The sequence below is a fragment of the Geospiza fortis genome, unplaced genomic scaffold (genome assembly GCF_000277835.1).
Source record: "Geospiza fortis unplaced genomic scaffold, GeoFor_1.0 scaffold186, whole genome shotgun sequence".
NCBI lineage: Eukaryota > Metazoa > Chordata > Aves > Passeriformes > Thraupidae > Geospiza > Geospiza fortis.
Window position 1 is genome coordinate 5,477,771 of NW_005054331.1, and position 21,515 is coordinate 5,499,285.

At 36.0% G+C, this 21,515-nt stretch overlaps 1 protein-coding gene across 4 annotated transcripts in view; it reads right to left on the minus strand.

Annotated features, from left to right (window-relative positions):
* Window positions 1-21,515, minus strand: part of ANKS1B (ankyrin repeat and sterile alpha motif domain containing 1B) — a 409,286-nt gene that overhangs the window by 245,726 nt on the left and 142,045 nt on the right. For all 4 annotated transcript variants that reach the window (XM_031057572.1, XM_031057571.1, XM_031057573.1 and 1 more), the window contains one exon: window positions 10,936-11,116. In XM_031057572.1, the coding sequence (XP_030913432.1) occupies window positions 10,936-11,116 (181 nt within the window). The remainder of the gene's footprint in view (window positions 1-10,935; window positions 11,117-21,515) is intronic.

Consider the following 21,515-nt stretch of genomic DNA (forward strand, 5'->3'; position numbering starts at 1 on the left):
CTGGAGCAATCTTGAAGTCCCTTCCTTCTAGGTAAAATTAAGTGGGAATGTGGGCTCAAATGTGAGTGCTATACCTTTGTTTACTTTTATATGATTTACATGATCTGTTCTTCCATCATTTTTAAGGTGCCACTAGATTTTCAAAGCCAATATTTTCAGATCCAACAAGTATCTATATGATACACCAGGTTCATTTGAAGGATATTTGGTTTTTACTTTTGCCTTAGTAATAGCAACATTAAACTGCCTCTTAGAAGACTGCTGTGTAGGCAAAAGTTGTTTTTTTCTAAATTCAACCCATTTACCAGAAACAAAAACCCCCAGTGACAACCTTATAATCCTACTCTGGGAAAAAACAAATTAGAAATAAAAAGTACATTAACTTTTAATAATTTGTTTCTGAATTCTTTCTATTAAATATTGAATTCAACTATAGTATTTGCTTATAGTATTCAATGGAATCCAGTGAACACTAAAACTGAATAAACATACACCTACCTTTCTTCTGATTAAAATTCAAGTAAGCTGAGCATAGCCACATCACAGAGTCACAGAATACGCTGGGTTGGAAGGGACCCACAAGGGTCAGAGTCCAACTCGTGGCCCTGCACAGCACCATCCCCAGGAGTCACTCCCTGTGCCTGAGGGCATTGTCCAGACACTCCCTGAGCTCTGTCGGGCTGGTGCTGTGACAACTGCCCTGGGGAGCTGTTCAGTGCCCAAACACCCTCTGGGTGAAGAATCTATTGTTAATACCCAACCTAAACCTCCCCTGACACAACTTCAGGTCATTCCCTCAGGTCTTGTCACTGGTCACCATAGAGACGTAACATTACAGTTCTCAAGCAGGCCTACATATATATAGGTATAGATGATACAGATATAGATATAGATGTGTGTCTATGTGTGTGTGTATCTGATATCTCGATACTTTGATAAATTAAAAGCAGCTCAGGGAGCATTATACTGGGGGAAAAAAAAACCCTTAAATTTAGAAAAGCAAGCATGCTGGGCCCCAGAGATGTATTTAAACTAAACTAGATTTTAATTAAAGTTGTACTAAAATGGTATGGTGAAATTATTTTTTGCATGTCTTTGTGTTTTCACATATGGATTGAGGTTTTGCATGGAGATTTTTCTTTCTTGACAGGTAAACATCTTGCAAACAGTTGCACAAGGACGTACTTCTCTTTACAGCCACTTAGAGCCTGATTTGTGCCAGAAACACAGATCCCATTATCAAAGCTACAATCTACATGATATTTTAAAGAGAGACTGCAGATAATATTACATTGATCATCAGAAGTGTGATACAAACCCCTTGGTGTGTGTTGCCTCTACTGTTGACAGAATGGATTGTGGGAGGAAAAATTACAGAGAACCTTGCCATTCTATGAGATATGTCTGGAGGCACCAATTCTTAAATATTTTCTTTAAAAATAAAAATCCATAGAAGACAACTAATATTATTCCTTGTGAGCTGTACAAGTTTGATCCAGAGTCCTTTTTTAAGGGGGCACTTCATCATGACTTAAATATGAAGAAAGCATATATAGACAGAGTAAGTCTTCAACACTTTCATCCTTGTAAATACATAAACAATAAATAGCTGCTAATGAGATCTACAAAACACCAACAAAAGTGAAAATAAGACTTCCCTTCTAAATGATTTAGCAAAGGTCTTCCTTTGATATAAGAAAAATATGCATAACTAGGAAAATAAAAAGTCAAGAGATTAGTTCAGTTGGTCAGAGAGTGCTGCTAATAACATCAGGGTCATGGCTTCAATCCCTGTATGGGCCATGCACTTAAGAGTTGGACTTTATGAATTTTGAGAGTCCCTTCCAGCTCAGAATATTCTGTGATTAGAAAATTATTCTATGTCTCAGGAATTGAGAATCTTAGTTTTATGAACAGTACTGTTAAAATGCAGAAAATTGGCATCAGATGGTGTCACAATTTGCTGGCTACAAGTGACACAAATGAAAGCTCTAGAACATGAACAGTGGACCCACTTTTTAGCTTTCTGAGTTTTGAAAATATTATTGAAACAAAAGATGGAACTCCCTCATGGTGATTCGATAGTTAAGTGTGTAACTCCTTGCAAAATTCCTTGTGGGAACAAAATCTGCATATGGGTTGCATGGAGAATGGATCCATCCACAGACATACATCTAGTAAGGTTACGCAATACACAGGAAACACCCAGGAGGTGCTCGGGCTTAGGAGGACCTTGGGCTGCAAACACTCAAAGGCTGTAACACCCTGAAGAGGTGTCACTATGTCACTGTACTGCAATTACACATTTCCCACAGGCATTCATAATCAGTCAAATAGGGCACAGGGTAGATAAAAACTTTACTCTTACTGAGACCAGCACCATTATTGTCTGTCCTTCTGTTGCTGGTAAACTTATGAGAACTTATTCATTTGGATATCCGACAGTTCTGACATATTTTCAGAGTACAGCTGTGTATCTTCCTCAAACACGGCCATGTAAATTTTTCTTCTTCAAATGAACAAGTCCAAGCTCCCAGTGAACACTCTGCATAGCTCTAAGAAGATAATTAATCTCTCACTACGTAAAAATTAGAAATGTAAAAAAATCCTTTTTATTTATTTAACTTTACTGCTAGAGCTATATTATAAATAGAAACTGAAAGTCATACACATAACTTGTATGATCAAGTGCTAAATTAGGTGTAATATATAGTGTTTCTGTGGATTTTCAAAGAAATTGAGAGTTTCAATTTTATTATACACTGAATTTGTAAAATCAATAATTTCTACCAAAAGGTAGAAATGCTCCTGAAAGCAAGGAGTATTTTTAAATTTTTTAAACCTGCCATTATTTTTTAAATTTCTAATTACAAATCAAACTACCCACTGTATAGAAGTTATTCAATATAGTAAGAACCAGATGCAAATTATTTAATCTTGTTTTACAGTAAGATCTACTCAGTCATTCTGAAACCATTAATGGAATTGTCCCAGATTTACTGACCAAATCCTGGTGAAAAAAGGGTTTTCAAGGCTGGAATCAAAATTCTGGAACTCATAGCATCATATCCATTTTAGGAAAAATGACAGTGGCTATCCCAGAATGAGGGAGACTGGTGCTCAGTTTTCGTCTTTCACTAAACAGCATCGAAGTTTAATTTTCCACAAGAACACTATCATCAGCAACATACTCTGATATTTGTCATGTTTACATTGTTCAGCTAGAGCTGTTTATAAAATGCATAATAAATTAACTAATGAGGAAGACTGACTCTACTCTAGTTTTTGGACATCCACCAAAGGAAAAGAAGCTTGTTTTCCCGCCCCCATTTTTTCATGAAGCTTGGAATGACATAAAGAGAGAAGATTGTTACATCAAATGATACTAACATTACAATGGGAGAGCAAGGAACAGAAACAAAAGAAATCTAGTGAGTTGCGTGCAAGAAAGAGAAACAAGAGTTGTGTTTAATTTCAGAATGGTCTTAGGAGAAAACAATTTTTTGGTTACTGACTAGTGTGTTATACAGAGAGCTTTCCGTTTTTCTTAAAACTGGACATCGCTAATTATACCCAGAGGACTAAAATTTCTTAAAAAAAAAACAGGCAGATTTTTGCTATTTCCTTCAGTTCTAATCATCTCACATATGGCTTGGAAATTCAGCTGGTGAGTAGAAAGCTTTGTAAAAGATACAAAGGAGAAGAAGCAGAAAAGCAATTAAATATGAATAAGAGGACATGACACAGGAAAAGAAAAATAGATTGAAATGTAAGATAGAATATTCTAAATAATGTTACAATCAGTTTAAGTGCATTCACAGGGTAAAAGAAAACTGTACCACAAAAAATATTGTGAGGAATTGAAGACTGAGACATCCTAGTGCTCTTTGTTCATTGCCTTCACCTCACAATGGCAATTGTTCTGACTGATGAAGTGAAGAAGTTTTCAAGAGCATCCCTCCACAGCTTGGTCAATCAAATTTACAAAACAGCCAGTGAAAAGATAAGAGAACAATACAAGGCATGGTGACAGCCTAAAGACTAAAACAATCTGTCTCTGCAAATGGTCCTATTACAAGTTAGAGTTATTTTGCTTCTGGCTCAGTAAAAAAACCAAACCAAAATAGCAAAGCAGAGAGCTGACTAAGATGACTAATCAGATAAATATGAGTATTGTCCATGGTTACTCTGCTTCTAGAGATGGCTAAGAAGCGTAAATGACACATTACAGAAAATATTTCTTCTTTTGACCTTACATGTCAGGATAGTTATTACACCTGGAAAAAGCTATATTAAATGTCAATAAATAACATTTTAAATTACATTGCTTCTAACAGCTGCACTCATAAGTTCAAAAGAAGGTTCCTCAAAAGAAGGTCCTCAGACAGTCCTTATTGACTTAATATAGTAGTATCTGTTGCTCCTTCAGGGAATCATTTTATGGTTTGATGAAGCACTTATTTATCTGTACTGACACCTCTCAAGAAAGGGGATGTATGCAACTAAATGAAGTGTAAAAGATTCTAATAGTTGCAGATAGACATGTATACAAACATGCATACATTGCAGTAAGCTTTACATTATGCTTAATTCAGAGGCAAAAAAGGATTCAGAGAAATAGCTAACTCCTGGACCTGATAGCAGTGTAACACACTCCTAAGGATTCTGAGGGGAATTTTCCCCAGTTTTGGGAGAGTCTAAAATTTTCCTCTCCAGCATCATCACAGCATTGCTCTATTTCCTACCTTCCTCCTTACCAGACTGAGGCTTAAGAATACAGGCTTTCAAAATTAGTAAAAATACCTTAAGCATCAGAACAGATTTTTTTTCCCCCCTATATTGTAAACAATAGCTAACCGGCTTTATTCAGAGTAAGCAAATAATGTGAGTGAAAAGAGCAAATCCTGTGAAGAATAGCCATTTGAATAAAAGATAGGCAGGCACATGGCTCAACACATGCCTTTCCACATGTGGTCAGATGGTTCAGAATTTGATTTGAAAAGAGATAAGCTGTTCATGTCATTCCTTGTTTGATTAACACATCCATTGCTATATCTGACAACAGAGATTCAAGACCCATCTGCAGTTTTATTCCCTCAATATGCTTGCTACAAATTGTTTTATTTTCATATTACTTTACCATTTTTTAGCAATCTGAACGTCCACATATTGAGTGACATGAGACAGTATGTTTGGAGAGCAGGTTCACATGAACAACTAAGTGGGCTCAGCCCAGATAATTCCTTTAAGCCTGAGAAAAGACTAAATGACAACACTACAGAGGCATTACTGAAAGGCTGTCATGAACTTTAAGTTGGAAAAATATAGTTAATTCCAAGGAGATTACCTTTAACTTCAGGTGGCATGAGATTCAGGGGCACATTGTATCTAATGTTTCACAAAGGCGCCAGCACAAACCAATTTCTTAGAAAAAGGTATACTGTTTTTGACTGGAACAACAGGAATTGGTTTCATCCACAGCATTCCAGGTATTGCCTCAGAAGACCTTTTTGCCACTATATTTTTGGGTGTCTTGAAATATTTGTAACATTGAAATATAATTACGATGAACTGCATGAAATTAATTTCTTTGAAACTGGACTGTGCAAAGACAATAATTGTTAACAAAGAGAGTTTATAATATTAATCAACACTACATTTCTCTGTCCCTTTGGGACAGACTGCAACTTGCTTTTGATAACTGTGCAAAGGCTGAAATTAGAAGCAGCAAAAAGAAGGGCAACATAAGGAGACCTCAACATGCTACATCTAAGTTAATTAGAACAAACAATAAACCATATGAGACAGTACAGAGTATGATCCCCAGCAGCAATTCCTGGAATAGCTCTACTACGTCTTACTAATTGCATTCAGTTGAATGTAGCTATAAATTATAGGGAAAAACAAATAATTTTTGCAGATGAAAATGTTCAAATAACCTGTTTTGAAGAATGCCTTGGCAGAATTTGTTGCATTGTAATCAAGAAGATGATGAAGAAAATTAAAAACCAGAGAAAAGAGGGCCTGAATTTGACCTTCAAAGCCATTTCATCTGGAAAAGAGTTTTCAATCAATGACAAGTTGGTACAGACTGGCAATACCATTTTTTTTGATATTACCTCACTGGATGTACAGGTGTCTGGATAAAGGAGGTTGGAAAGCTTTATCTACCAAAATTTGTTGATTATTCTTACTTCATTACAAGCTAATATTTTCCCCTTTTTCTGTCACTTGAAAACCATGTGTTCTTTTGCTAATTAGTGAGGTTTTGTTAACAAAGACAGTGTACCATGAACTCGCATACAGCACACCCAAAAAAATGCACTGGCAATAAAAGTTACTTTCTTCTTCTTGGTATTCCTTTCATTTTCTATTTCACTTCTAGTAATTCCAAAACTTTTTATAATTGAAGAAACAAGGCTTGAAGAGTCTACATAGACATCAGAGTTTGATCTTTCATATCCGCTCTTAATAAATGAGACACTTGAATAAGAAAGTAATGTTGACAAATACGTGACCTACTTCGAAGAGCAGCTTTACTATTGTCACATAAAGAAACATTCCTGCATGAGAATAAATTCTGACTGTATACAGGAATGCACCATAGCCAAGAATTTTAGGCCTGATCTCTGAAAGAAGTTTCTAATTCTAATAGGCTGTATTTCTCGATTCTCCCAAAAGAAAAAGACAAAACTACAAGTTTTGAGCTTTTAGGGCTGCTCTTGCTTCTGAAATAGGGCTTGTGAGACAGAAAAATTTTGTCAGATATGTACTATAAAGAAAGATCTAAGGACAATTATAGAAGGAATCGAAGGTGTGACTGAAATACAATTTTTTCAAAAGTAAAAGAAAAAAAATTATAGTCTACACATTAAAGATTAAATTCTTGAATTGTTCATTCCAGGCTGTTTGAAGGAAAAATGTAGCCTGCCTAGATGTATTAAATGTCTCTCACAGTCAGAGAACATAGCAGATAAAAGCAGTAACAGCTACTTTAAGGTCCTCTCCAGTGGAGACAGCCTTTCTAACTAAGAGATAAACTCAGTAAATACTTCTCAGTACCACAACAAGATGAGAAAAAATGGTATCCTCGTTTACAATGAATGGCAATACTGAACTTATTGAAAATGTACAGATTTTCATGGGCTGAAAATAAAGATTGTAATGAGATTACCTTCAGACATCTGCTGGTATTTTTGCTGCATACATGAATCTGAGTACAAACCTATCTTGTGAGCTGAAACAGAATATGAACCTCTGCAGAACTGTCTTTTTAATTTCACAGCCCAATTATACTTGGGACAAGAAGACATAATGAAATTATATGGATTAGAGAAAGATCCATTATTTTGACTGATCAAGTAAAAATGAAAAAGAAAATCATCCAGACTGACAGTTTCAGCTGCAAGCGTTGATTGTGCCAAGCCAGTGTTACCAAAAGGCCACAATTTTGTTGCCTTCCATCTTTAAGATTTACGGTTTCAAGAGAACTTGAGGAACATAGAAAACAAGGCAGAGAGATCTCTTAGGTAGGCATTTCCCTGAAAGCCCAGGCTGCCCTCTCCTGGAGCGAATAATTTTGCACATCTGTGGTCTCTGTTCATGGTCAAAGTAACATGAGGAACATCTCACAAACAAAAATCACCTGATTATCAGGTATTTAATTTTTCATGTGTGTTATCTTACAGAACACCTACTAAATATGAATTTAGATGATGAAAAAAATCACACGCATCTTGCTGGGACAGTTGCCCACAGAAATGACTCCCTGTGCAATGAAGTGGTCTCACTTTTAGTACAGTAATTTATTATAGTACTATGTGTAGTAGCTGATATTACTGGGATGCACTGGCCTCCAGCTTGAGGTGAAATGCAATGCTATGAAAACATGACCATTCACTTGGAATTCAAGAATGCTTCTCTGATGTCAATGATCTAGCACCAGACAAAGCCCTGAATAGAGTTCACACCAACGCTGCATTCACACAGTCTGCCCAACACACACTGGAGAGACAGAAATATTGCCAACTTGTTGCAGGTTCTTCCACCAGTTAAAGTTCAAAACAAAGGACAGAACTTTTATTCTTACAACAGGAAACCTGATATTAAGGTATCTGCTGCCATCCATGCATGCAACATACCTGGTTTGTCTACTCTACAAGGCTATCTGATGCCAGAGCTGAAGCACATATTTATCATTGTATGTGACCTGTTCTGTGGATAACTAATCAGAAATGTTGACATATACTGTCAATCAGATAATATGTCTCAGATATTAAATATATCTGTGAAAGTGTTCCATGTTTTTCTATTTGATAAAAATACACTTCTTAAAAATCAGGACCCCTGTTTCAATTAGGTGATGTAGGGAATTAGCAAACACTAAGACTAAAACTGTGATCCCCAAACACAAAATGAGCCATCAACAACAGGTTGATTCTTTGGTAGCAGACTACTAAAAGTAGTCTAGACCACCTGAGGTAAAGGTAAAATTTTTAGAATAATTATTTTTTGTATTCATCTCTTACTTTTATCTGAATTATAATGAATCATTGCAAAAGAAGAAAACATGAAAAGCACCGTAATTGAGTAGGGAAATACTTATGCCTTATTTAGATGGAAGTTTCTGATTTAGAAATCCTGTAAAAAGCATTTAAATTGTTTCACTCAAATGCACACAAATCTTCAATTAAACTAACCAGTATTTTAAGATGCAGACTTTCTATTAATTTTCAAAAGGTTATATTTAGGTCATATGGTGAGTTGTATCTGTTATCACTGTAGATCATGAAAAGAAACAAGGGACCTTTCAGTGCAACAACAGCTAGCTAAAGCAGAGAAAAGCTGTAGCAGAACACAGAACAATGTTTCTGCTGCTCCTTGCTGACCATTATTATTCCAGGTTCAGCTTTTAATATTTTAGATAAGAGACAAGCCTTAAAGATTTCTCCAAGAGAGACAATTTTGATCTGTTCCTTCCAGATTTTGTTATTCTCTTTCCACATTACTACTCCTTGTCTCTTGCAGAGTTACCATGCATCATCTATCAGTAAGGAGTCAAAATTAACTAAATGATCAAAATAAGATATGGGTTTTGTCATTCGGAGTAATATTGTGTCTAATATGGGATCCTGTATATTACTTAAATAATTCCAGGATACCAGCTGAAAATGGAGGGCGGAATTGTAATTTTACTGTAATTATTTCATTTACTAATGGTAAATTAAGGATTACTGATGGAAAAATGTACTATTGAAAAGCTTGTCGAAGATGCCCTGAACTTCAGTCATTTTGCCTGTTATTTTTTCTTAGCTTTTTGGTCAGAGATAAAAGGAAATTCAGCTTTCACTCAATCCATAAATCAAATCATCCACAAATTAGAAGCATAAAATTCTAAGAGGCAGGACCTTATAGTCCCAATCTCAGATAAAATGGAAAGCAGTAATTAGAAGTTACTGAATGTAGTCCATTGTAGATTCAGCCAAAGAAGATAAGAGTCAAGCGAATCCAGATACTGTGAAGAACTTTAACAGAATTGTGTAACAGCAAAAATCTGGAGAAGTGAATTATCTAATGCCAGTGAATGTTCTTTCTGTTTTCTTATCTTTGCTTTTAAGCATCAAGAATATTTAGTATAATTCAACTACCCGGAATAAAATTGTGATTGCTGAGGAGAATTTACAGTAGAAAAAAAAACAGTAACAACCAAAACATTAAAGAATCAAATGACCCCAGACCTAGGAATAAAAGATACCATTCAAATTGCTTCCCGTTAAGTTCAAAAATATTTTCTATATCCTTGATATAAGCACCTTCTTTTAGTTTCAAAGATGACTTATATTATCTTTGTTTATATTATAATGCAAAAAACCAATATGAATAATCTCTGATCATTTTAACTCTCTCTTCATCAAAGAAGGTAGGATTTCTCACTCTTATTTCACAATAGCCCTAAACATACAGTTTTCTATTGATCTAGCTATGAAATTATTTTTTTTTTTAAATCTACCAACTAGGAATGAAAAGGATTCATCTTGTTTCAAGACCAATATTACAAAAACCAATTGATAAGTTTGCACTGAATCTTAACATTTTTATTATTTTTATTTTACAGTAATCTACTCCTATTTACATTTTAAATACAATACCCTTTTAAACTTGATCTGCAGATCCCATAAATTAGCTACCAAAGACACTTGTTTCATATCATCACTTTCCTGATGTTATGAAACAAGTGATGAATACTATACCCTTCTGCCACAAATTTAGCCTAAATAAAGCAACTTCTATATGGAATTTGAAAGGACAAAGGTAAAGGTTTGTTTTGCTGACAATTTCCCATTCTTGAAGCTTTGATCTGTGAAAAAGGAAATACTTTAATCCTTTTTACAGCATTTTCATTATGTAAATCTCTGTTTACAGATAAAACCTTCCTCGTTCCATCACTCCATTCAACTCTTATCATCAGAGCAAATACACTGAAGCTTTAATGAATCCCATCACTATTGAAGAAACAATCACAGCTTTCTTAGAAATCTTCTCTTCCTCATCTTTACTGGTGGTTACATAATGATTTCTAATTACACTTTTTAACTTAAAATTCTTACTGGAGTATATTGACCACACAATGATGAAAGTAGATGTATGAATCATCATCATTTCAAAAACTAAATTACCTAAATTCCAGGCAAGTCTGGAAATTAAAGGTTTCTTATTCAAAATGTAATATTCAGGAAAAAAAGTATGCCTCATAATACTGGTCATAAAATTATCAGAACTCTTTGTAGAGTAGTAAGAAAAAAAATCAGGAATAATTCTACGTATTTATAATAAATGTATTTTACTACCAAAGACAACAGCAATTACAAGTTAAACCCAAAGACCTAAAGTTTTATAAAGCTTTGTTGACAGACAAAGTAAGCTTTTTTCTTATACCTGTAAGTTCTTTCTCTTCAAGACTGTATTCCAGAGATCCAAAGGAATAATTAGCTGGACTGATTGCAGGAGTAGAAATAAAACTTGCACAGCCAATGGTTGGGTTGATTTCAAAATAATTGTGGCCGTGATTCATTCGGTGAAATTCCAGAGAAGATACTATGGATGTACGTTGCTTTGGCTACAAGAAAAATAGAAGGTTGCCATGAAAAATACAGACTTTTTCTATAGTTTTCATCACTTGATATTTAATAAACCTATTTTTCTTTGTTTTTACTTTTTTATTTGGCTCAAAGGTTATAGTAGTAAAAATCATTTCATATGACAAGCGTATGTGTAGAGATATTTTCCTTCTAAAATCTAGATTAATCTTTATTAGAAAAAATGCATGTCTTCATTATAATCAATTTAATTCAACATAAAATAGGCCTTTACAACCTTACATATAATAATTTCAATCATCTTTTGATAAGAAAGGGAGCTCTTCACCAGCTGCATTGCTGGGTACATCTTGCAAAACAATTAGACCGCTGATGCCTGTATAATGAAGTTTACTAAATAATATCAAGTGCCCATCACTTGAAAGCCACCCTCTGCTGTTTATTCCATTTATGAATGTGCCTCAAATATTCAAAGACTGAAATGTCTGGAAGCTTAAGGGGAAAGCGTCAGCTTGAAAAACCTACATGAAAATCAAACTTTCTGCATGAGTTTTCATGCAACAGCTAAACAACTTGGTACTACTTTATTTCAAATATTTACTTTCAAAGGAAACCTCTGAGGAGACCCCATTTAATGGTTGTGCTTTGGATTGCAGAGCAGTTTTAAAGCATGAGAAACTAATTTCTTTTGGGTGGATCTACACCACCAGGTGTAGAAATTAAATCTATATAATGTGTTCATCAGGTCAGCAACAACTTTTTCACTACATGGACTTGTTCTCATTGCACTGCACTATGTACTAGTGCAGGCATAACCTTAGTGGTCAATATCACAGCTTTTAAGCCACAGACCACTGCTGGTTTGCAATGCCATGTTAAATAGTCTGTTGCAGCACTCATCTGGTTCCATACCCACAGTACCCTAACCCCAGAATGCTCCTTGCGGCCTCAAGATCAGTGACCTGAAACATTAAACACCTCTGAAATAGAGGAGGCCCTGCATCCACGTTTATAGTTGTTTGTATATTTCACAATAGAGAAAAACATCTCAGGAAATTCTGCCTTGGAAAACCAAACCTGGACAAAAATAAGAAAAAGACAATAAAAGATGCTTCATCTCTTCTTGTTCTAGCATGTCAGGTTTAACATGTCAGAATATTTGTAAGGGTCAAAAATTTGTTCCTTTTTAGTGTCATGACCTAATTATTACCTTTGGGAACATAAGACCCTCATTGGACCACAAAGGTATTCACCATCCCTTACCTGTTAAATCTATCAATATTCCAGTGGAGTGATTTTCAAATTTGTTTTTGGTCAATTTTTAGGTTACAAGTCCTGCAATGCTTGTGTTATAAATACTGAACCAGGCTGTTTTCACTAAAAATTCACCCTTCGTATTGGAATGTCAGACAGAAAAATTCAATAGAATTAGGTCTGTATAATGTTGATTATTTTTTCAAGTTGTATTAGGCATCATATGAATTAACTGTGTCATGTTAAAAATGATAAAAAGGGAAATTTTGGTAAGCATTGGGAACTCATCTATGGTCTATTGAGCGGACTTGCTTTCTTTCATAATTAAAACCAGTTTCTGCTTTGAAAGCCTGACTCCTAGGTCTAGTAATTTCATGGGAGAGGTAAATGAACAGGGACAGACTCCAGCATCAAACAGTGTGGTTGGAAATCATTGTTTGGGATCTGAGCCAAAATAACTCAAATCAGACCAAAAACATTCATCTGTATTAATTAAATCTAAATGGCACACTTTTGCTTGACAACAGACTCACGAATGACCTAATTATTTCTAAAACTGAAAATGATGTCTGGTCATTTAGAAGTACATTTCTGGCCCTTTCCCAGCAATGGTGGCTTTGCAGATCTTCAGGACCTGAACTCCTGTGTTGAAAAGGGAGTTCTCTTAACATGAGGTGTGGTGTCTGGTTCTCTTAACATAAGGTGTGGAGTTCTCTTAACATGAGGTGTGGTGTCTGGTTATTTTTGAGCCGAGACAGTTCCTGACTAAATGTGCAGCTGGAATGGTCCATCTTTGTCTCTCAAAGCAGCTCCAAAGGCAACTGCCCTGGCCTTTGTCTAGCCAGCCCTCCAGCCACTGGTTTGTCTGTGTGCCCCTTTCTTAGAGGCAGAATAGCAGCATCTGATACACCATTTGGCCTTTCACTACCTTATTTTGGACTTGGGCACTATTATTACTGATTGAGAGAAACGTATCTCAGTTTAAAGTCTTTCCAATCTAAGGCTTCTGCAGAAAACCTCTCTCAGTGTCTAGTACTGCACAGCACTACACTGCTGCAACATATTTGGAGTTAACAAGGTCTATCCATCAACATGCGCCAATAATTTTTCTACATAATTAGTCAGGAATCCAGCATCTAAGCCTTTGTAGCTAACTAAGAAACTAGAGGAACTAGAGAAATTTTTTGCACTTTCGCTGCATCCTGTAAAATGTTATGCTGTTAAAGTACACTAGTTGTTCATTAATATATGCTATGAGAGCCTAAGTAAACCAGTTTGTGCTGAGTGTACCTCTCTGCCTTTATTTCTCTAAAGCACTATTTGCACAAAAAACAAACTAACAAAAAAACCCCCAGTAGAAATGAATCAATCTTTTTTTACAGTTAGGATTAAATTCCATTCTCAATTTCATCAACCAAATTTCCAGCACAGCTATTTACATGTACCCTAGGTATTTAAGCTCCCAGATTGGCTAGATCCCCACTCAGTTGGGATCTAGCCAATAAAATCACAATCTAGTGTGTGTACCATCAAGAGTCCAGAGAACAATTCACCTCACCCCAGTCCCCTTGGTATTGATTCCCTTGCCTTAATGCAGGTATCTCCCATCACTGCAGATTCCTTAGGGCATCCCACCTGGCCTCCAGCAGCCATTCAGAAGAGTGCAGGTCTCCATTATATCTGCCCTGTACAATACATGTGCATTTCAAAGACATCTCTATAGCACCTTGAATGACATTAGATTCCTACTTTTAAGTAACTGAATTGAATCCTGCAACTGTCCTAAGCATGATGGGAGATTAGGACTCTAAATCAGACAGAGATTCTTATACACAGAAATGAAAGCAGAGTGTTTCAGTCACAGATTCAATCTCACATCCAACTCACTCCTAGAAACATTCTAGAAATCTTTTCTTAGAATCTGACATCAAATTCCAGTCTTACTGGCAGTAATTCCTGATTCGGTTTGCTGATTGCTCCTGCCAAAGCCACTGTTTAACTACATTTACCAAGAACTCTTGAGATTGTTTCTGAAAAATTCTAAGATTATTTACTATATTGAACACCATAACTCAGTCAAGGGTCAAGATTTCATAGCTGTGAAACACAAACACAGAACTCTGTCCCAAAGAGATAATGCTTCCTTCATTCTTCAAAGCCAGCTTTGTCATTACATGCCTTCCTTGTACTAGTCCAAAGGTCTGGACATGCTTAGATAACCCTTGTGAAATTCTGGCATACTTATGGCTTCACCTTACCCCAAAAAGCATGCTACATAGCATGCAGATTTGTCCTTCAGTAGATTTTGATTCATTGGATTCATTCATTCATTTAGTGTTTAATCCACTTGTTATATGTAAATCTATTTAATGACCAATATTTACTTTTTAGGTATTTCTTCACAAATATTATTTCAATTGTCACAATACCAACCTAGAAAACCCTACACCATCCTAAAACAGCATATCAAATCAGGCTAATGAATAAATCTTTTCAATGAATAAGAAAAAATGTCAGTACAAATCTTTAAAGATAACAAGATTTAAATAACTGTTAAATCAGGTATAATAAAAATATTTTCATGTTCAGTCTGTAGTAAACATATATCAATGAAAGATACCCCTTTGACACTGCAAACACAGGAAAAGCATCAAAATACACATATTGAATTGCTTTTTAATTCAAAAGACAAGTAAAAACTTAGTCCTTCCATTAATGGAATTTGCATGCAAGTTCTGTAATGCTACCATGACTGGCATGTTACACTATAAGCAGGCAAGGGATCATTCAAATATTTCTTACAACATTTAGCAGAGGCAGTAGGGCAAAACTCCTTTCTCAATTTAACACCAAAATATTTCTTAAGCTTTGAAGTATACTCTGCAATACAAGCTTCTGACTTCACCTTCTTTTTCCTTTGGGATTTGTGTACATAGCACTATCATAGTCTTAAAAAAAATAATTTTCACAACACTTGGTACTATGCCAGAGCTAGCTGCCCCATTTTACAGATGCTGAGCAAGGGTATAGATCTTTCCCAAGGGACAGATATGTGGTTTTTTGAAACAATGAGAACCAATGGGCCGAAGGAAACTCTGCATTTGACAAAACCTGACAAATTCCAGCTGCCCTATGCAAGGTAGAAATTGGTTTCAGTTGCAATATATCATGCAGAAAATGTATGATGGAAGAGGGAACTGCACCTACATTCTCAAATCCTAGTTAGCACATAAAATACAGACTTACCAAAGAAAGCAAGATGCTGCAGCCCCTTCCCGCAGGCTCACATATCTCACATATTTAACACCATGTGAGTGCACTTATGTGGCCACTTAAATCCCGCATTTTGATACCTGCCCAGATGATTCAATTCTTTCAGTTCTCTGAATCACTCACCCCTTCTTCAGAAATTTTTCTTTCTTCAGCTTCCTTCTAAAATCTCATTCTACATACTCATTTTCCCTTTCATAGAATCATAGAAAGGATTGAGTTGAAAGGAACCTTTAAAGGTCATTAGATCCAAACCCTCTGCAATAATCTGGGGCATCTTCAACTAGACCAGGTTGCTCAGAGCCCCATCCAATCTAACCTTGAACACTTCCAGGGATTGGGCATCCACAAGTTCTCTGGGCATCTTTCTTCTTTTGTTTTCTCCTATCTATTGTTACATTCCTTCCAAATCTACTTATATTACTCTTAAAAGACCTGCACAGTATCCAGTTGATTCCAGTTCTATTTGGTGTTCCAAAATTTGATTTTCTGTTTTCTCTGTGGTTTTTGTCATCAAGGTCTCAAACTCCCTCATGGTCCCCTCTCACAGTCCCTATACCCCTCTCATTGTCCTTGAATGCCTTCAATTTTAACCTCTGTCCTCCCTTTCAAATGCAACTTTCACATGACTTTTTTGGTTTCTGCCTTTTGCCTCGACATTCCAGCATACCATCTCTGTTTCTGTCTTTGTCCCTTTTGCTCATGTACACTTACATAGAAGCACAAAACATTCAAAATTTTCTCAGTAAAATACAGCCTGTGACAGGACAGGCTTCCTTTTTTCTCCTGTCCCCAGTTTGATTTGCAGAAATCACCAGTTCTGATACATTCTCATCAATCAATGTTGCTGTCAAGAATTATTTGATTTATAGGATCTGAGCTAAGGTGATCAAGTAGCCTTGAAATTGCAAAAACTGGAGATTACAATGCATCTGTGTTTGATTTATCTATGTCACCTAGAAGTGCAAGACTATACTGAATTACTACTAGACTTCTGAATTAATTATTCTGTCAAGCTTCAAAATACTATGTTGAACAAGCTGAAGACACATTTTCTTTTTAACATGGTAAAATAATTTTCTCTTTTTTCATTCCACAAAACTTTATATTATATTACAACAACAATTAAAAATAAAATATAGGCAGTTTCAGCACCCATCTTGAGAGTCTTGATTTTACTTGTCAATAGTTTAATTAAGTTTAAGAGCAGAAAGCAGAAAATACAGAAGCTGGCACCTAATATATCCCAAGCAGCCACAACAGGAAGCTTGCAGGACTATGAGACTTAAAAAAAAAATATTAAAGAAAAATGCTTTCACTGTTTTTTAGCTGTAGATCATTTATGATACTAAAAGCATAATGCATTCTGAAACTAAATTGATTTTAATGACATCATAGTGTCAAAGTCCTAGCAAATTCTGTTTGATTGATTATTAATTTAGAGAAAGACACTGTTTGCATCCTGCATGACCAAGAAGTTCATATTACTTTAGAGAAATCTCATGGTCCCTCAGAATACTTGGATCACTCCCCTGTCAGTGCCATGCTCAGGAATGACACAGACTCAGCTCTTTCGTGTAGCCTGTGGTCAGGAAGCTGTGCTGTGTGACTCTGGGGGCCATACACAATGCTTTCTGCTCTCCTCTGTGTGTTATCCTATCTCTGCCTTGAAAGCCTCCCACTGGAATAAGTAATTACAGGTCAGAGGGTTGCTGCCCCTTCCACCTGTGGTCTTATCTCAGATGACAAACCACACAGGAAATAAATAAGAGAAAAAGTTGATCTCCCTCAGTTTCTATTTTCCTTGCCTTCTACTTTTATTTTAGTTGCAACCATATTGAAGCTGTGGGTTCTCAGGAGCAGCAATCCTGAATGCCAAAAACTGCAACACCTTTGGAGCAGTTTTCCTCCTTGATAGATGTGACCAGATTTTGAAGATACACAATTATACTTATCCTAGGAAAACATTGCTTGAAATGAGATCAAAATAGCAAGAGATAAATTTGATAAATAAGAGGAATGTTTCCTTCCTCAGACAGAAAAATGTTCTATCTTTCAAAGATTAAAATAGTATTATTTTCACTGAAACAGTTGGAAAATGGATGTAAGACCATTTTCTTCAAAAAAGCTCACCTTCCAGATGCTAGTAACATCCCCCTTTTCACCTGCAGATTATAAAAATTACTTGTATTCTGATATTTCTATATCATAAATTTCGAAGGGCTGAAGTGATGGCTTTTTTTTCTAAGCTGCGTGCTATGGACATGCACATGTGAAAATGCATTATCAGATGATGATAAAGGTGATCAGATGGCTGCATAACTGAGGTGCTCAAAAGCCCCCATACTAACAGAAACAAATGAAAATGCTAAGAATATAATGTAAGAAACCGATGAAGGCACAATAGATAAGGCTTTAATCTTCCATATTCTGAGTGTGTTACTGTTTCCAAGTATCATGTGTATTAGGGCAGGGCTACTGGCATGGATTTGCTCACACCCCTACAATTAAACTTCATTAGGTGTCACAGAAGGGTCTTCAAGGCAGAATTATCTACCAGGAATGATGCTTGCTCTATTCAAATCACAAATCAGGCCTGACAGTGGATGTGTTTGGAGAAAGAAAATTGTACACTACCAAAATTGTACCCGGGACTGTGTCCATAATTCAACAGTGTAGATGACAACTCTGCAAAGCTAAAGCTCATTTTACTAGCATAGTTCCTTTCAGTATCTGAACTACCTTTAAAAACAGTAGTTCACCTGTCTGTTACATATAGGAAAAATGTCTGTTCATATAGGAAAAATGTTCTACATTTCTGCATGATTTGTGTTTATATTGAATCGGGAATCACAAGAAAATCTCTCCAGGCAAGAAACCAATTTCAACCAAGAAAGACATATGCACATACAGGTGACATTCTAAAACTTAACATTCCTCACAACAGAGTGTTATTCTGCTTTAATTTATACTTGTGTTTTAGTATCCTGTTGAACTGTAATTAAATGCACTAACACACACTGTTTGCTGTTTTCATTAGTACCATGTACTGGGTAGATGTATTTATGTTTTCTTATTAGACCTAATTAAAATATATAAATAGAATTATGTTTTATAGTTACTTGTCAAAGGAGATCTTTTACAGTGCATCTCTTTAATAATATTTTGTTTAATGTTGTTATTAAGTAGTCACAGAGTATCCATTATGCTCCAAGGATTGTTTTTTTCCAAATATTCGCCTTTGGAGCCGTAACACATCTTCTGCCCATGAATGCTGTGGTAAAACAGGTGAGTGTGGGGGGATGTGTTCTGCGGGAGAGGGGTGTGTAGGAATCAATCCTGTGAGACAATTCCAACCATAACCTTTTTTTGTGTTTAGTACTCAGTATTCCAGAATAAAATCATTTCATAATGTCTGTCCTATTTTCAGTCATGCATAGATTAATTGCTAGCCACATCTTAATGGCATTGACAGTATACCTCTTACTCTGCTTTGCTCCCCTTTTTTCAAGGGCTATTTAGGAGCTTTATTTTTTATTCAACATCATTAGAATGAGAAGACATCAAACGGTGTGCAGTAGATTTGTATAGACATTCCCTGTCACAGAGAGAATAATCTGAAATATATTTACATAGAATCAAGGTCACTGACTGCTGACAACCACCTTAATGTACTTGCAGCCCTAAGAGATACACACAACACTGGAAACACTATGACATCTTGAGAAAATTTCCAGACCAGGCACACAAAGGATGAGCACTAAATCTAAAGATTTAGTGCTCATCCTTTGTGTGCCTGGTCTGGAAATTTCTATAGTCCATGTGTGGACTATAGAATATAGTTTTATTTTAGAGGGTTTGGGGAATGCTCCCAGAACTTCATAAAATCATGTACACAGGAGTAGCTTTTACCTTGGATATGATCCCCCACAAAATCATAACTCTCTGTAAAGTTTTTGTTTTTAAGTCTTATCTGCCTCTTGGGCTAAGCACAGACAGGGCACAAAGTCCAGCACCAAAACACAGCAGCAGCACAAGTGTGCACCTGAACAGGAAGCACCGTGTGAAGAAAGCACAGTCTTTCTTCACAGTGATTTTCCTGCGAAGAAAAGTATTTTCCTTGAGGAAAAGCAACCTGGCTGAGCATGTTGTAAGTGGAGCTAAGCACAGAAAGCAGCTCATAGGACAAAGAAGGTCCCTGCACCCCTGCTGTCCTGTGATCTCATTCAGAGAGTGGAGAGAATTTATTGCATAACATTGTTCTCCAGCCCTCCTTTTTGTGGTAAAATGGAACAAAACAGATTTTCTGTGTATGTGTTGCAAAGCAAGTTCAGTAGATGCAACACAGAGTTCTCATGGTGCTGTGTACTGGTGCAACAACCTCCAGCAGGGATTTCGCTAAGCTGGCAGAGTTGGGGAGGGATGTGCCAACTCAAGCCAACTGCAACAAGGCGTGCATTTCATTTGTGAATAACTAAGGAAACTGCAGCATGGTGCTGGTATAGGGGAGGAACCAGGCAGACATCGTTTCAATGTTTCAACGTGGGGAAACAGTCACACTAATGCCCTTGAAAAATTCTGTTTATGGAACCATTAGTTCTGAAAATTTATTTTCTGGAACTGTGATTTTCCGGAACTGTGATTTTCCAGAGTTTCCACTCAGATTATTTTTGTTTGTGTTCAAAGTAATTCCTGCCCCTACCAGCAAAAAGAATGATAAATAATTTCAATTAATGTAAATTATTATCACTTTTTAAGTCAGCTAAGGAGGTTCTAGAGCACACATCTCCTACAGATGGTCTGTCCATTCATGTCCAGGCTGACACAGGGACTGGAATGTCCTGGTCCTGGTCTTTCCCTATGCCTTGATGAACCACATATACACAGGTTTGACAGACACACTGTGCATGCAAAAACTGCCATACACCTGGTAGCCCAAACAAGTGGGATAGGTCTATCAGAGGCTACAATTGTCCTGCAGGATTCTGCTAGAACTTGGAGAAAAAGGAGACAACTTCTTTTGCCTACTAATGTTTAAACTATTAGCTGCTACTATATTCATAGATGTCTTAGCCAGATGAATGAGGGGCCATAGATTGAATTGCAACTTTGCTTACAGAGGTTAAAAAAAGATAAATGGGAAAAAAAATTGATTCCTGTAAAGACAGCGCATCCATATTGATAAGAAAAAAAATATATTATGATGAATAGATTATTGCAGATCTTAGCAATAAAACAAGAAAGAACAAGATTATGAAATTTCATCATGTCAGAAACACTGAAATTCTTTGTTCCTTTGTCCTCCTACCAGAAACTCTCTGAATAGCATTGAAACAACACTTTTAGGAAATTGGGTTATTCACATAAACTAGGGAAAATACTAATTCATTATAGATAAAATCAAAGCAACTTTTAAACAATCCACATTTTGACATCAAAAGCTGTACCTACAGTAAGCCATTTGAAACATATCTTAAAAACACAAGAAGACAATGTGCAAATGCTGGACTACATTTAATAACTAAATTTAAAGGTGAGAAGTCAGAGTTCAGTTTTATGAGAATTGGCCCAAGACCCACAAGTAAATAACACTGCCAAAAGAAACACTCTTATAGGGAAAAAGGTGCTTTTTCTCCCTCTATGGATATAGTTTATTTTTTCAAATGGAGCTGAACAAATAGATAAGGAGAAGCTTATTAAATTGAGTAGGTAATACAAAAAATACATGAAACATCACAAGCACTTTAGTTTTTTTCAGGCTTCACCCAGACTGAGAGCTACAGGAACTGTGATAGAACAAGCTCCATTTTACTGTCACTTTCTAAAATTACAATCTGATAAGGTAAGTAATATCTTACTCTATGTACTAATAAAACTAAGTTAAAACTTGAAGGA